The sequence below is a fragment of the Propithecus coquereli genome, unplaced genomic scaffold (genome assembly GCF_000956105.1).
Source record: "Propithecus coquereli isolate 6110/MARCELLA unplaced genomic scaffold, Pcoq_1.0 Scaffold265, whole genome shotgun sequence".
In the NCBI taxonomy this organism is placed as follows: Eukaryota; Metazoa; Chordata; class Mammalia; order Primates; family Indriidae; genus Propithecus; species Propithecus coquereli.
This window is the reverse complement of record NW_012148230.1, coordinates 3,477,065-3,495,439: the sequence shown is the minus strand read 5'-3', so window position 1 is coordinate 3,495,439 and position 18,375 is coordinate 3,477,065. Positions and strand designations below refer to the sequence as shown.

Sequence of the window (18,375 nt, the reverse complement as noted above, 5' to 3'; positions counted from 1 at the left end):
GATTATTTTTCTCTTTCAATATTTGTAGAATTTTGCTTTTGTCCTTGTAGTTTATTTTTTCTTGAGTATTCATTTTTTAAACTAGTATAGTAAGTCATTTCAGTACACACATTATTTTTTAGCTGTTTAAGTTTTCTGTGGTCATAGCTTTGAATACTGCCTCTATTCCAATTTTTCTGGGTGTTTAAATGGATAATTATTGGGTTAAATAGCATCTTTTTATTCCATCTTAGTTATCTCTTCTCTCTTTATTTTCACTTTCTATTTTCCTCTGAACTTCAGAAATCTTCACAAATTGGTAATCCATACCACTGATTTATTTTTTAATAATATCTTTCTGGGTTTTTTTGACTGCTTTTACTAGGGATGGATCTTTTACTTGGCACTTTTTGCTCTTATGCTGTCCTTCCTCATTTCACATCTTTTTTTCTCTGACTTTTCTATTCTTGTGACTTTCATCTCCTATTTTACGAATATTATACATTACATCCTGTTGAGTGTACCAACCAGTTTTCTGTACTTTCTTTCCAGTTCATGAAGTAAATAATTTTTAAAAGTTTATTTTCTTTCGAATATATGGAATCATATATCATTCTACTTGCCTTGCAATAATTTAGAGATTATTTGGAGGTTTTCTACTTGCTGTATATTGAAAAGGGCTCTCTGTAGAATTGGTGTTTGCTAACAGATAGGATTTACAAATTGCCTTTGTGTCCTTCTCTATACATTTGTGTGCTGGTAGAATCTCCTTCTTACCTCTGCAGCTGGGTGGCACAGTGACAACCATCGTGCCTAACCTGATTCCTGGGCTTTGGTAGGCTTTTATCTAATGTGACTGTGCTAGAATGTAAGTTTTTTTCCTATCCATTCTGTCTGGATCTCATATCTCTCAACAGTTCTATTATCCTCAGTCTGTTTGGAAAATAGGGCCCTTCAGATCTTCGCAAGTTTTCCCTTTCAGTCAATAGAAATTTATTTCTTGTAAGGATCCTTTCTAAGATGCAATATAATCTCTACCCATCATTTTTCCTCTTTCCTTTTTAAATTATTTTTTATGAACTGCAGAAGCTAATCATATATATAGGAGAGCTGAAAAATCAGGACCTGTGTTGCTTGTGCCGGTGTTACCTTGGGAGCAAATAGTTACGGGGAGGGCTGCCTGCTTTCTCATGAGCATTTTCATCTATCTCTATTTGAAGAGTGCTAAGGTTCTCAATTCCATTTTGAACTCTAGTTCCAATGACTCCTCTGTTACTAAAGATTGCCACAAAGAAAATACAGATTCTCAGTTATGTCTCAGTTTTCAGAATGCTGGTTGTAACTTCATTGATCAAATGCCATTAAAGAACCGTGTTATAATAATTGAGAGTGAAAGTGTTCATTATAGGGATACTGCAAGCCCAACAAAGTGTATTTTAGAGGAATGAATAATCTCCAGAGTTTCCTCCTAGCTATTATTAGTAATAAATAATTTTTAGCATACCTCACAATAATGGAAATATGCCAGCCTGTCAAGACTTCACAGTTGAGAACTTCTGCAATAAAACACTGGTAGAATATTACTATTTAGGTATTCTTAGTCATTTAGATTGAAGCTTAAAGTCTTATACTATTATATCTTCTAACTAGCAACAGTGGAATCACTCAGAGGCAGAAAAAAAACAAGAAAAAACATGATCTCTTGTATATCCTCATTTCTCCACCCCCAAATCTGTATAGTTGCTGTGGCAATCAATTGCCCCCTGCTAAGAACTCTTCCAATCTTTAATAATCACTGCCACCATTCTGTTTCAGTAGGAGCAGAAATGGTCCCACATCTCTAAGTATTTCTTGTTCAATCTGCACAACTGTCAGAGCAATCATTTTGAAACAGAATTCTGATCTTACTATTTTACTGCTTAACAGCCTTCAAAGACTGCTGTACTGAGTAAAGGTAAAGACTTCATGTGGAGCAGTCAGATTCGGAGCCTCTACTTTGTATCTCGATTGCTTCCACTTTCACCCCTTCCATCCTCTCTCTGTGTGCCAGAGTGACACATCTCAGGCTGGAGGTTGTCTGATGTCTTTGTCTAGCATAAGAAAAGAAGGCCTATAGTTGCTGACATTTGGTGATTCCCCAAGAAAATAGCTTCACCCCTGTGGCTGCCAGCCTCTAACATGGTGTCCAGTGATCCTTAGCTCCTAACATCTATGCCCTTGCTCAGTCTCTTTCTCTGAGTGTTCCCTTGATTCAGTGATTCATTTCTAATGGATGGAATATGGCAAAAGTGATTAGATACCATTTCCAAGTTTAGGTTACAAAAAGACTGTGGCTTCTGTCTTAGGGACCTTCTCTGCTTTCGCATTCACTCACTCTGAGGGAAACCAATTGCCATATTTTGAGCTGCTCTGAGAAGAGGTTTGAGCGGCAAGAAACTACTGTCTCTGACCACCAGCCAGCAAGGATATGAGGCTTGACAACAGTCATGTGAATAAGCTTGTAAGTGGCTCTTCTTCCAGTTGAGCTTTGAAATGTCTGAGGCCCCTAACAACACCTAGATTTTAACCAGTGAGAGACTCTGAGCTAGATGCCATGCCCCAAAACCTGTGCAACAATAAATGTTTGTTATTTTAATCTCCTAATTATGGGGTAATTTATTATATGGCAATATGTACCTAATATAATCACTACTCAATCACTCACTACATGTTCAACACGCCCCAGCAACAAAGCCATAGCTCCCAATCGACTTTGTACTATTTTATTCTTAAACAAAAATAATTGAGAAAACGGGCATGTGGAATATTTAGGAGAGAGTCATGTGATGGTTATGTTCATTTTCTTGAATATGATGATGGCTCCATGAGCATGCATATGTCATAACTATCAAATTATATACATTTAAACATATGCAATTTATTGTGTGCAGCTTATATCTTAATAAAGGTGTTAAAATATTAATAGATAAGTCTCACCAAATATTTGAAAAAAGACTCCAACACAATAGGTAGTGACCCAGATTAATAAAATGTAAAACACATTCAGAAAAAACTGAACAGGACAGAAGGACAGAAGAAATGTCCAAAGAACTCAATAATTATTAATGTCTGAGAAATAAATGAAAATTTTTTCATCCATGAAAAATGAAGGCTATAAAAAGAATAGTATATGAATAAGAAAGAAAGAGTTCTTAGAAATTGAAAACATAATAATGAAAGTTAAAAATTTAACAGAAGGTTTGGAAGATAAAGTTGAAGAGATATCCCAGAAAGTAGAATAAAGACAAAGAGGAGGAAAATGGGAACAAAAAGATAATAAAATGAGAGGCACAGTTCCAGAGGTCTATAGTAGAATTAAGGAAAGTCCAGAAGAAAATAACAAAGAAGGCAAAAGAGAGTTATCTTTCAATGAATTTATTTTTTAATCTGAAGAATTAAAGACACATTTACATATTTAAGGGGCCCAAATGGTGCTCAGAAATGAATTTAAAAAGACTTACTTCAAGACACTTTGTATTAGTTATCCCGTACTATGTAACAAATGAATATAAAACATGACAGCTAAAAACAACATTTATTTATCATTTCGCAGTTTCAGTGGGTCAGGAATCCTTACGTGGCTTGGCTGGATTCATTCATTTAGAGTCTTTCACATGTCTATAGTCAAAGTGTTAGCCAGGACTGGGGTCTCATCTGAAGGTGAACTGGGAAAGACACAGTTTCAAAATGACTCATAAATGATTGGCAGGATTTAATTCCTCATAAACTGTTACACTGAGAACCTCAGCAACTTGCTGTTAGCCAAAAACCATCCTCACTCTCTTACTTGTAAGCCTCACCAATATGGCAACTTCATTTATTAAATCATAAAAGCCAAGATGGAAAAAGAGAGAGTTGGCTAATAAGACAGAAGTCACACTTGTTATGGAAATGGTATCCCATCGCCTGTGTCATAGTCTATAGGTTAGAAGCAAGTCCTTAGGCCAGCCCATGCTCAGGGAAAGGGAATTATACAAGGGTATGAGTACTAGGAGGCAGGGATTATTGGGGGCCATCGTGGAGACTTGTCACCATACACTTCATTGTGAAAATGGAAAAACTAAGGAAAAAGGAAACTTGAAACTTCCTGTGACAGAGACCATTGGCAATCATAAGACATTTCATGTATTTCCTTACTTTTCCCAGACTTCCTTGCAGTTAGGTTAGAGCAGTGTTTCTGAAACACAGGCGATTTTTACATCTTTGGTTGCCACAGTGGGGGATGTTACTGACATCTAGTGGGCAGAGGCCAGAGATGTCGCCAAACATTCTACAATGCACAGGACAGCACCTTCAACAAAGATCTAAGCCCAAACATCAATATGGTCAACGTTTAGAAACCTTGAGTTAGAATTGTGTATTTTTTGGCAAGTGCCATTAACAGAAGTGACATAACACATCTGTGACAAAGCAGTGAAGAACCCTTGTATCCGAGACAGGGCATGGTGGCTCACGCCTGTAATCCTAGCACTCTGGGAGGTGGAGGCAGGAGGATCAGGAATTTGAGACCAACCTCAGCAAGAGCGAGACCCTGTCTCTACTAAATATGGAAAGAAATTAGCTGGGCAACTAAAAATAGAAAAAAATTAGCCAAGTGTGCTGGTGAACGCCTGCAGTCCCAGCTACTCAGGAGGCTGAGGCAGAAGGATCGCTTGAGCCCAGGAGTTTGAGGTTGCTGTGAGCTAGGCTGATGCCACAGCACTCTAGCCCAGGCAACAGAGCAAGACTCTGTTTTAAAAAAAAAAATTACATCGTTTCACATGTCTCTTCCCTGGCCAAAATGACCTGGAAAGCCACATGTTGAGGTGATGATATTACAAGATGGAAAGAGCTTGGATCCCTGGGTCTTCAGATGAAGGAGAGCTCCTATTGAACTGCATCAGTCTTAAGTGAGCAAGAAGCAACCATTTGTTCTGTTAATTGAGATTTCTGCATTTGTCTACTGAGAAAATTAGCAATAAATACCTTAAATAATACAGCTCCAGAGAGACTAAGCAGACAAAACTACAAATACCTGAAATCAGGATGGCATTAGACTGTTCAAAAGCAGCACCAGAGGCAAGAAGCCAGTGCAGCAATTGCCTCAGTACACTGAGGGACAATAATATCCACTCTAAAATTATAAATATCCCTTGTTATTCAAATGTATGTGGTTTATAATGTTTAGAAAGTAGGTGACAAGATTTTGCATAAAAATTTATCTGAATCTATTTTGCCCTTCAAATTGGGTAGTGAGAGTTCAGATAACAAATAATACCTGAATATAATTCTGCCCCTAATCTATCAAATGTGAGGGTAGAATCAAAATATTTTCAAATACACTCAGGTTTCAAACTACTTACCTTCTATTCACCATGTCTTAGGAAGCTTCTTATGAATGTGTGCCCCCAAATGAAAGGCACGGATCAAGGATAAGGGACATAGTGGGGTAGAGAAAGCAGTGGTCCCAACAGAGAACAGAGACGAGGAGTATTCCCAGCATGACAGCAACATAGCAGGCCTAGAGAGCAACCAGTTCTACTTGGTGTAAGAAGACACTTCAACTCAACATGTTCCAAAAGGAAATTAGCACTTTTTCTCCACCCAACCTTATCCCTCAAAGGACAATCTGATATATCTAACATCTGCTCACGTAAGTCATATGCACCATTATTCTCACTAACTTTACGCTAACTCCTACTCATCCCTCCAGATTTCTTTCAGAGGTATTCCTGGAGCTGTACCTCGGCCTAGGGGCACATTATGTTTTCTCCTGCTTTGTGAAACCATCTGCCGTGTCTTTTGACATGTCTTTGACATCAATCACATCACAGTCCTATTGTGATAACCACACAGATTGGTGTCTACAATAGGATTAATGAAAAGACTCCACACCCTAATGGAGAAATTGCTTTAGGGAATTGTAGATAAATTGCAGTAGAAGATGACTGTGTAATGCTAGTGGGGCAGCAGATGATCATTGGACCAGGACTATAAAATTTTGTGTCCGAGAATGCAGGAAGAATTGTTTCAATGGAACATGTCCACTGGATATTTTGACTGGGTGAATTGAAAAGAAATTAAAATTCAGAAAGCCTCGACTGACTTCGAGTTCCTTAGCTACTTCTCTAGGCTCTACTCAATGTGAAAGCGACACCTGAAACTTTCCAGCAGGAACTGTATATGGAAACCACCAGATCAATAGCCTGGCTGGCGAGGAAAAGGGAGACTGAAACTGTAGAAGCCGATGTCTGAGACAGAGGGCCCTGGGACGGGATCACTGGGAATGGCAGACGCCCAAGGACCTCAAGCCTCCCTTTGACTGGCAGTTCTCCTTGCCAAGCAGAAACGGATCATTGCCCAGGCTGTAGATGCTGGAGGGGTGAAAGCGGAACAATATTTTAACTCTCACCGAGCAAACTGTATCTGTAGAATGTTTTAAAATACAGGAACTACAAAACAAGGTCAATTAGTTACAAGATATTTGTAATATGGGAGCAGATAATGGTAAAAATAGTAGTGAAATGAGAACAAGTTCTTTCTTTACCAACCTACCTTTAAAAAGTAGCCAAGGAAACTGATTTGATGTAATAATAGTTTCTTTTTTTAACTTTGTATAATTTTCTTGCAAATATTTGTGCTTTAAATCTTGTCCTCTGCCAGCAGCTGTAATCTTGAGGCTGTGTAATTTAAACATGCTAATTAGAGTCAAAGAAAATAAAAATAATGTTCCAAGTATACTCAGGTATGATTTACTACTTATACCAATCAGCCCTCCCGAATCCAAAATCAAAATTATATAATTGAGATATAAATCTCTCATTCACGTGCCCAGAAAATCATCTACTTTTTAACCTCCCGCCTTAAAGATGCGTGAAAGATTAAATCTGACCAGGTTCTGAATGTGAAAGTTATGGTTAAATGTGTCTCTAAGGATTTGAAAACTTAGTTTCCAGGATGATCCCTGGTTCCTAAGATACTGAAATGAAATGGAGTTGGTAAAAATACTACTGAAGAATCAACAGACAGTTCCACTTAAGATCTAATTTCGTTAAGCATAAACTGACCTTTCTGAGCCGATTTGTAGGGGAGAGACTGGTGACATCCTCAGGGACTTTCAAAGTCCCCTGGAATAGTTCTGGTCAGTTTGAATTCTGATTTCTGGTCTTGGTTTTTGCAAATTCTGCTTGGGGAAAGCAAAAGTATGATAGGTGAGGGGTTGTTTTCCTTTTCCCCTCCCACCCTAATCCATTAGTAAAATAAGGATAGATACTATGGAAAATGAAAGACCATTATAAAAGATGGTATGATTAAATGGACAATGTTATCAGACATGGTGGTTCATGCTAGCACTTTGGGAAGCCTAGGAGGGAGGATCACTTGAGGCCAAGAGATCAAGACCAGCCTGGGCAACATAGCAAGACACCTGTCTCTACAAAAAAAAAATTTAAAAATTAGTCACACCTGTAGTCCCAGCTAGTTGGGAGTCTGAGGCAGGAGGATGTTTGAGCCCTAGAGCTTGAGGTTACAGTGAGCAATTATGATGCCACTGCACTCTAGCTTGGGCAATAGAGTGAGACCCTGTCTAAAAAATAAATAAACGGATGGACAATTTTAAGTGAAGGACAAATCTATTTTATCACAGGGAAAAACATGTTTCATTCATACAAAATTATGCTTTTTACTTCTTTTTCTTTTTTATTGTTAAATGTGTAATATATGTGAAGTATACAATATGGATGTACAATTTTAATGATACCAATAGTAATGATAATGATATAATAAAACTAGCACCAAGGTTCTCACCATTCAGATTACCAAATGAGTACTACTAAAACTGGAAACTCTTTTGTATCCTTCCCTAATCACTTGGAGCTCTCTTTCTTGCAGAAAGAACTACTATTCTAAATTTTGTAAATCATTTTGTTATTTTTATTTATAGTTTTCCATACATATATACATCCTTAAAATTGCATTGTTTAGTTTCATATTGCTTTGAATATTTATAAATAAAATTACACTATATGTTTTCTTGTATAGATTTGTTTTTGGTGTTCCAACTATTCTATGTGGTTGCATCTAGATAGAATTCATTCATTTATATTAATAGCATTTAAAGTATTTAAAGCTTTTTTGAATACTTGAAGTATTTCTATTTTATAAGTCTACCACAATTTATCCCTTGTACTATTGTTAAATATTTTGGTTGTTTTCAATTTTCTGTTATTATAAACAATGCTGCTTTGAACATTCTCATATATGTCTCTTCTGCCCTTTTTTATGTTTTGTCTTTTTTTGTATTTTGCTTTAGCCTAGGTGTTTCTATATCCCTATTTTCCTGTTCACTAATCTTCTTTACTTCTTTGTCCAATTTGCTATTACATCCATCTATTGACTTTTTAGTTTCACTTACTGCTTTTTTTTCAATTCTAAAATTACTGTGTGAATTTTTAAAGTGGATTCCAGTTTTCTGGTGAAATTCTTCATCTTACTATTTATTTATTTAAGTATATTTATCATAGTTATTTTAAAGTCCTTATTTGTAACCCAATATGAGTTTTCTGTGTAATTTTTGTTGGTATGCCAGATCATTTTTTATTGGATGCTGGATCTTGCGTATTGAAAATTATAAACAGGTTAATGCTATATGGCTTCAGAAAGAGTTCGCTTTCTTCTGCTATGCAACTTGTTGGTAGTGGAGCATTTTAATCCAACCAGTGGCTGAACTGACTCAAATGTGATCTAACTTTCAAGTTAAATCTACATGTGATTCAAACATAACCCCAGGGTATAGATAGATTTTCAGGAGTCCCGAATGGGAGCCTAAGATGCTTTTCAATGCCTCTCCAGTTTTGCAGAGACTAAACTACAGCTTTTGTGCTCCTCTCTACTGTAAAGCTGCTGAAAAAATCCCACTCTACTGGTCAGTGACTTCTTTGCTTGGCTTCTTAGCCTGCTCAGTTTAATAATTCAGCAAATGCCTTGAGGAGAAACCTAGTGATGTGTGTGGAGCTCACGTCTCTTGAGCTTGATCCCTCAAGTCTTGGCTATCTTGGCAGCTCTAAACTTTAATTTTTGCCTTTCCAACCCTGGGAGATTGCCATATGCTCTCCTGTTTTCTCTGCTTCTCATCAAAATTTTTCTGCCTGGATTTTTTCACCTTTTGCTCCATACGATAAATGGGGAAATGCCCTAAGGAGAATCATATTTTGGAGAATGTTACTCACTTCCCCATGATTCCATTGTCTCTGATATTTTGGCCCTTCAAGTCGTGGCTACTTCAGTGTATCCACAATGCTTTTAAACAGATTTTATTAAATAATCTTTGGCTCTTATAATGATTGTTGTTTGTAGGATTACTGTTCTGCCCCAAGCTACTCTCCACAGTGACAAAGAGAAGTCCTAAAGGTTTTTGAAAAGTTTACTTTGTACAATACTGAGATCTATATTTATTCAAAGGTTTTTAATAAATTGGAATTTAACACAAAAATTCCTATGATAGAATTATGGCGCTAGTGACCATGGAAAAAGAACTAAGTAAAATTTTAGAGGAGACCTGTGCATGCCACCTGCACCTGGGGAATATCTCCTGCCTTATGGGATGCTTAGTCCACACCTCTATGTCTCCAGGAGAGCTTTGTAGAGTTTTAAAAAAAACCAATAATTCTGCATAAAGAACTATGTTATTCCCCTTGTGTTTTGTAAATACCTCTGTATAGTTCTCATTCTTGATATATTAAGGAAACTGAATATGTCTCAAATTTGTCTTTTCATCAATCTCATCATCATCCTATTGGGACAATCATGCATAATCCATCCAGTAAGATCTCTCTTACCTACTTTCAGACTAAGTTAAATTATACAATCTACCTACCTTCGTACTCCAAAGAACCCTATTTTACCATTTTATGGGAATTTTCCCAGTGCACTGTGGGTAGCTGTTTACATATATTCCTCCATGTGAACTGTCAAATTCCTGGAGGGAAGTATCTAAGCTTTTCTTTTTATTTTTTCTTCCCACTCCTTATAATAACATCTTTTTTTGCAATAACCATTTGAATAAATGAATGAATAAGTGAATAAATGAGTCTCCTCCTCTTCCCTTCAGTGTATTCTAGGTTCCAACCATCTCAGTCTACATACCTCTCCCCAGAAGAGTTCTTTATTTTCTTATTCTGAATCTTCGTTTCTGTCTTGTCATCTGTAGTGGGTTGAATTGTGCTCCCCCCAAAATATACCCAAGTTTTAAACCCTCATAACTGTGAATGATAGAAAAGGATTGGAATGGAGAAAAGGATTTTGTAGATATAATTAAGCTAAGGATCTGGAGATGAGGTTATCTTAAATTAGAGTGTGTCAAAGAAAAATTGCACTAGACAAATTAAATAGGCAAAGAAGATTTTATTCAAAATTATTGCAATAAAGGAGAGAGATTGAATTCAACTCCCCTGAAACAAAAGGTAGGAGGATTTTTAAGTGCTGGATTGAGCTAGTTGGAAAGATACTAGAGGACCTTAGAGAGTAGGTTGATCAATGTGATTGGGTATGTGATGTGTTTGCTAATTGTCACTTATCTAAGTTATCTAAGTTAGACTCCTGGATCTTATCTAAGTTAGACTCCTAGATCTCCCACAAGGATTGAGCCATAGGTGACTATCTTCCTTGCTGATTACATTTCAAAGAGATGGCCTTTAGAAAGACATTCATGGGTTATGAAACTGACAAGATGCTAGGAGAAGATTTCCATTTCACAGGAGCAGAGACAATTTACAACTGAAAGTTTTCTAAAGTGAATGCTCTAAGAAAAGGGAGGTCAGGGGCCTATAGCCAGGAAGACACCTGTCTAAAATTTCACCAAACTGAAGAGATTGCTCAGGTCATCTTGGTCATGTGGGCCTTAAATTCAATGACAGTATTCTTATATTGCTATAAGAAGTGTCAGGAGAAGACACACAGAGTCACAGAAGGGAAAGGCCATGTGAAGACAGAGAGAGAGATGGAAGTGATGTGTCTACGAGCCAAGGAATACCAAGGATTGCTAACAACCACTGGAAGCTAAGATGTAAGGAATGGATTTTCTCCAAAACTTCTAGAGGAACAAAAGCTGCCAGCACCTTGATTTGGTATTTTTGGCCTCCAGAGCCATGAGAGAATGAATTTCTGTTTTGCTAAGCCTCCAAGTTTGTGGTAATTTGTTAAAGCTGTCCTAAAAAATTAATACACCATCTTTCTGGAAATGTCTCTCACCACTTCCCATTTAACTGAAAACACAAAATTCTACATCTCATTTAATGCTTGACAAAACTGTCTTATCCCCCATTCCTTTTTCTTATAATTGATAGTACCAGCTAGAAGCCATGGCTTTCTCCTTTGAATTCTTTAGATAGTGGAGACGGTAAAGATATTGCACCTGAAATTTGCTTAGTGTTTTATTCATGTCTAATCCCTTTTTAATCCTTGTGAAAACGTAATAAGGCAGGTGCTATTATTTTTCTATATTAAGAATAAAGGAACTGAAGAACAGAGGGATTAAATAACACTAAATGACAGAACTAAAATCTGCTTCAAGATCTGCCTGAGTACAGGGCCCATGTGCTCAAACATTTTACTGTTTGTTTTTTATTTATGTCACTGAATGTTTACCACTTTCTTGTCTCATGTTCTCTCGTATTATAGTTACCTGTGAGTTTTCATCGTCTGGTGCAAATTATTCAACTGAGGTAACTAGAAATCACAGGTGCACGAGGATATCCACTTACTTTTCCCATTTGAAAGGTCTTTTGACATTATGTCACTTGCATTTTTAAAAATTTAAACACATTAGTTACGAAAAAAATTTTAGGCAACTTGCTTGAATACTTTTAACTTTTATATGATTTTAAGATTATGTCTTGTTTATCTTTTCACAGCATTTAACACAATTCTTTGAATACCAAAAGTGTGTACATTTCATTGAATAAATATCTTAAGTCTCAGCCTCTGTGTGTCCCCCAATGTCCCAGCTTCCTAGGGTCGTATTTCTCTTTAATACAGTACTCTGATAGATTGATGAGAGGCCCTACTCTGCATGCAGTCAGAAGCTTAGTGCTCTTCTGCCGCACAGCACTTCTGAATATTATATTCTGGGAGGGAGCTCCATTGCCCCTCGTTGCCTGTCACTTCTATTGTTCTCCTTTGAACTTCTGCTGTCAACTCTACTCTGCAACTTGTCTCCTGAGATTGCCATCTTGCTATATGAGATACTACTCTACTGACACAAAAGTGTTGTATGGTAGACTCTTATTTGATGGCTTGGAAAATAAAAGGGATGAAAGCATATCATAGCCTTCATTTATTCATTCAATCATTCAGCAAACATACAAACATTCATTGAGTGTCCAGTGGCACTGTGCTTGGCACTGAGGGGACAATGACAAGCAATGAGGTAAAAGTCTCCACGATCACGTAGCTCATACTCTAGTTAGGAAAACCTATGACTTACACAGACACATCACAACTGTGGAATTACAACTGAGGTAAGCATAACGAAAGAAATGTCCACGGTGGATTGAGAGCCATGGTAGTGGGCTTGAACTGAGTAGGATGAGTAGGCAGTAACCATCCTTGCAGCAGGGATGGAGGAGGAGAAAAGCGTTAGAGAAAGAAATGACAGCCTGTGCAAACAATCAATAGTGGGGTGGAACAATTTGCAATCCAGCAACTGCAAGAAAGCCTGTGCATTAGGGATGCACAGACTCAAGCAAAGTAAGGAGAGAAATAAGTCTGGAGAAACCATGCAAAGCCACTTTAACAAATGCACAGTCTACTTCAGGGTTCCTTAACAAACATGATCATAATCCTGAAGTTTATGGGATAATATTGAGTAGTTTGATATAGGAGATTGACATGATCCACTTTGTACTTTGAAAAAAAAGATCTGGCTACTTTTTAGAGACAAGAATAAAGTGGGTATGGAATGGTGTATACAGAGATTCCAAACATGAGACCTTCATTCAGGTGAGAGATGATGATGGTTTCACCTAGGGAAGAAATAGTGGAGATGAAGATAAAGGGAATTTTTTAAAGAATCCTTTAGCACAGAATAGAACAACAGGACCTGGTGAAATGAGGGGTGCAAGGGGTGTTAAGAATGTAGAGCTTACTGGAATGATATAGGCAGCAACTTGAAAAAATTAATGTTAGACATTCCAGTCTTAAAAATTAATCAGACTTTTTTGGATGTGGAAATTTCTCACTAGCTGTCTCTCTTTGGGTTCTTCCCTAAGACTTTCTCCTCTGTACCCACTTTTCCTCCCTCAAAATCGTCCTCTACCACCATCTCCTTTCTTTACATATTCCTAGACTCACATACTTTCTTCATAACTTTAATAGTAAAATTAGTGTGTGGATAATTTAAACTAAATCTCCCATAGCTTGTGGCCCAACTGCCAACAATTTCACTGAGCTATTGCTAAGCCATCTATCACAGTTACACCTTAGTAACACAGAGACCTTGGAGAACTATTGAAACCATATCGTTTTTAGCATATTTTAGATCAAATTCTTAGGTTTAGGCTTCCACCAGAACTTCCAGAATTGTGGAGCCATGTGTGGGGATGGGCACGTTCATCTCCCCACTGGGCACCGTCTCCTTCAGACTTCCTTAAGCCCTTCATAGTCTAGCATTTCATTTGCTACTGACTAGCAGCTGTAGTATTGACATCTGCTGAGAGAAGATTGCCTTTATATTATGTTCTAGTTTTAATGTAATATGGCATACCCTACTCTCAAAAATGTCAGTTTTAGTAACCCAAGATGGCTTATAGAAACTAAAAGGTAACTTACAGTAGACTACACTAAGTATGTTAACAATGTAGAATCAAAATGCTGAAAGAGTTGTGACTTACAAATCTGTCTATTTCCAGGGATGATAAATATTGATACCTAATGTTGGATCTGTTCTTATTTTCTTTTTAAGGGAGCATCCTTCTGTAACAGAACTTCCCATGTCTCCACATTCAGATTTCTTCACCAAGGCGGATAAAGAGTTGGCAAAAATCATTGACCATCATGTAAGTTTGATTTTTTTTAAAAACAAGCAGCAAAAGCTTTGTTCTTCAAAGGCACTTTGAATTATTAAGTGTAGTTCTGAGAGTGAAATATTAGCATGTGAAACTTAAAAGTAGAGCCCTGATTGGTCACTGCCAAACTGAATTATGTCTCATCATGTTATCTATTTACCTCAGTGCCTTTATTGGGTTACAGAAAATTTGGCCTTCTATCATTTGTGAAATACTAGCCCAGTCCTGTTTCCTGACTCAGTACTGATTTCTTGTGACAAGAGTCTGAGAGTGAACACTGAACACTGATTTCTTCTGCAGTGTAGTTCTAGTAACGGAACAAAAATCTTTTGGCTCAATTTTCAGTGACCATTCTTTACCCTTGACAGATCAGAAAGGTCGTTAATCACTCTGTTCTTACTATGAGTTAAACAAGCAGTGGCAATACAAGCCTATTCACATAAGACACTTTAATCCATTGTGCTATATTTAGTCAATAATTTCTTACCAAATGCACATCCTTTTATGTCTACTTCTTTTTAGAAGTAGACTTGGAGTAGGAGAGAAAGTACTTATTTTCTGTATTTTTCTTTGAATACAAAATGGATTCAATAATATATATAATGTATTTAAGTTAATTTTATCAATATTATCTATCAGATTGTAATTATATAACCAAGATTAATTTTTTCACATTCCATTTAATTAGTGTTTTTTTGATAAAGAATGAAGGATTATTTCATTACTGATCATGTTAAATAGTTATTTGCCACATAGTTAATATTTAAGCCACTCTAGCAATAGCTGTAAGTATTGGGTTTAGAGACTGACTGACACCTTGGAATCACAAAATGAGAGCTGTAATATTGTTCTATTATCCACCAATAAAGATTTTGCTAAACCAATATATCTTATACACAGTGCTTTCTCAAAAATTTCTAATGGTTTGTAAATTTCAACATCTACATTTTCCTACTCACATCAACTAAATCATAGATTATAAGAGAGAATAACTTGCTAACATTTATATATATACGTATATACACACATATACACACATGCATACATATACATACACATATATGTGGAAAAAATATAGATAGGTAGATATATTCAGGTAACTACTCTGGGCTGCCTAGAGCTAGTTAAAGAGACAGAGGACAGTATTTTGAGTGACAGAGAGAATACATTAGGACATTTTTTCTAACAACCATTATCTTTTCCTTTTTCTAAGGGTATAAGCATTATCTGAGTAATCACTGCCATGGGCCTGCTTATACTGTAGCTAAAGAAGGGTAAAGGAATCCTTTTTGAAAATATAGTTCAGAATTTATCCAAATTGTTTGATATGTGGCTAGCCTAATAAAATAGTAAGTAGTTCATAGTACTGATTTGGTAAGGTTTGCTGAAGTGTCTCTCTGAATATTATATTTTTAAAGAATTCATATAATATGTATCATTTCTTTTCAAATGGGTATGGCAATAGGGCTTTATACTTATACTTAACATTTCACAAAATGCTCTTATATTAATTAATTTAATCCTCACAGTAACACCATAAAACATTTATTTACCCATAAGAAAAATAAAATAGTTGTTTACAGTTCAGTTATTTGCTCAATGTTTTAAGGTCAGTAAATGACTGAGTCTATGCACAAAACCACATCTCTCTACTCAAAATTCCACTCTCCCTTTTACTTTTTCATAGATGCTTAAATTCTTGATTTATAATCCCTAACCAGAATTGGGGATGGGAGGGTGGGACCTGTAATATTGACAAAAAACAAAAGCACATCCCCATAGCTACAGGTATATTTTTCATTCTAAGCAACTGACTTTTGTTGAGTGGCTATAAAATTCAAGAAATAGGAAAAATACCTCGTTATTCAGCTGTTACAGAGGTACCTTGTACATTGCTGGTATTCCATAGCATGATGATTATCATCACTGAGTTAACGAATTGAATAAATCAGTAAATGGTGCTTCCATTTCCTATCAACTTCAATCATAATCATATCGACATCCTCCTAGCTACCATGACAGTAAAAATAGGTGAAAGTCCAGGAAATATAATGATTTACCCAAACTGAACTTGTTATGGTCAAGAAAAAGTTAACTTTGTTCTTAGCCTACTGAAGAGAGGAATTTTGATGAATTCCAGCCATACCAAATTCTAACTTTGCACCATAGTAATATGATACCCCTTCTTGGCTGCTGTGAAATGTATTGAAAGTTGTCTGGGAACAATTTTATGTTGTTTGGAAAACCGAAGAATTCGATTTTACCAACAGTTCTTAAGAATTAATTTTCTGTTGATTTTTCACAATGTAAAAAACAAAGTCATTAGATACATTGAAATCTCTCATATTAAGTAGATTAATGCTCTCTGTTTGTATTTATTATCATTATTACACCAACTCATACTTCTATGCTATAACATAAAATTGGTAGTTTTGTTAAACAATTAGGTTATTATTTAGTTTATTATATGAGAAAAATAATGTGTCTCAGTTGAGTATCATAGAACTTGTATAATAAACCAAAGCATGAATTTCAGCCTATGCCTGAAGATTCTGGATGTTTTGCATCAATTTTCTATATACTTCATACAAAAATGGTTTCTGAGAAACCAAACATACGAGTAATAACTATGTGTAGGTACGGTCTCAAGGTAAGTGCAGTTAACTTTTGTATTTCTTATATCATTAAAACTTAACTGGGGACAAAATAAGTGGATATGATATTATTATACTTTAATTTTTAATATTTACTCTAATACAAGTATGTTAGTATTTTACAAAATTTTATTGCCTTCAGCAAAGCCGAGTGACCTGATATGAACTTTTGAGTTCTGATTATTATTATTTGTATATCCCAGATGACAAATAGAAGTCACGATTCACAGCACTGGTATACAGTGTAATCTATAAACTAATTGACAGGTTGCTAGTCTCAGTCTGGTCATTTGTGTATATGCACGAGCTGAGGGAGACAAAAAGAGCAGTGTTGGCAGTGTCCTAATTAGGAGTTTCTAACATTTCATGCTGCGAGTCATTCTTCCCTGAAACTTTTACCCAGACTGAAAAGGGTTTACCATTTGTTTTTACCATGTCTCTCATTGAATGTGTTAGAAGGAGAAAAAAGTCCCTCAGGATGATGTTTGGTTGATTTATTGTCATTAGTTCCAACACTACTGCATACTCCTGAGACTCTTGCCTTCAGATATTTCGTTATCATCATGAATTAACATGGCCATTTGAGATGGACCTCTTAAAGTGTTTTTACTGATCTGCTGCATAGTAAGTTAGTCTGACCATTAATTTCATTTTCAACCTCATATGGAATAGTATTACAGTTTTTGCTTTTCTCTTTAATTTTTATTTTTTGTATTTTTATTTTGGTGTAGCTTTGTTTTTTGTATTATGACCCATGCTGTCATATAAATACCGATATTGATGAAGAAAGTAAAATCCTTTGGGATATAGAAATACAAAGCCTATTATCTCTTCTTTTCAATGATTTGTTATCTTTAAAAACTATTAAGAGGAAATTCTGTTTTGTGGGACTTATACACATTCTAATAGGTGGCACATATATTTTTACAGTACGAGAGAGTATAAAATTTCTGAGGAATGTCTGTGAAAAAAACTAAGAGGATAATTGGATAAGAATCTGCATTTTGAGAAGCTAAATTGATATACATATTTTTTTCATGGAAAATCATATGTAAATGAAGTTTTATTTCCATAACAGTGGCAGGAAGAACTAAAGGTCCGACAGAGAGAAGATGCAATATGTGAGGCCCAAGAACTTAAAGATAAAGAGTTAGAGAAGAAAAATCACTTCCAAGAAGTTATGAAGAAAAGAGAAGAGAAACTGCATAAGCAAACCAAACCCTACGAACTTCCTCCTAGGACTGAAGTACCTTCATTAGAAAAAAAAATGACACCCCAAAAAATTGAGGTCTACATGCCAGAAATTCATAACCCAAAAGATACCAAGAAAGCTATGTGTTAGGAGAATTTGTTTGTAATTAACTTGAGGCATTTTTTAGAAAAGAGCTGTTATTCTGGTGCAAGCTGTTTAATAGTCATTTCATAGTCCTAAATTAATAGTCAACTCTTAATCACACTTGAGTGAAGTGATTTCATCAGTTAAAAATTTCCAAGACAACAGCTAGTGCTTTTCTCAATCGATTATCTCATTATTGTACAGCATACTTGATAACTGATTCTCAGAGTGTTGATATTCATTGGATGGTCAGAAGAAAATGAATTGCAACTTAATTAATGAGTCCCTGTGTAAGAATTATTTCTTGAAAATAGAATGAAGAAAAGCC

General features: G+C 35.9%; 1 protein-coding gene across 1 annotated transcript in view; it reads left to right on the top strand.

Moving 5' to 3' along the window:
* Positions 1-18,053, top strand: part of TMEM232 (transmembrane protein 232) — a 255,297-nt gene extending 237,244 nt beyond the window's left edge. Inside the window, exons 11-12 of the mRNA XM_012647368.1 lie at positions 13,955-14,048; positions 17,790-18,053. Of these exons, the coding sequence (XP_012502822.1) occupies positions 13,955-14,048; positions 17,790-18,053 (358 nt within the window). The remainder of the gene's footprint in view (positions 1-13,954; positions 14,049-17,789) is intronic.
* The last annotated feature ends 322 nt before the right edge of the window (positions 18,054-18,375 follow it).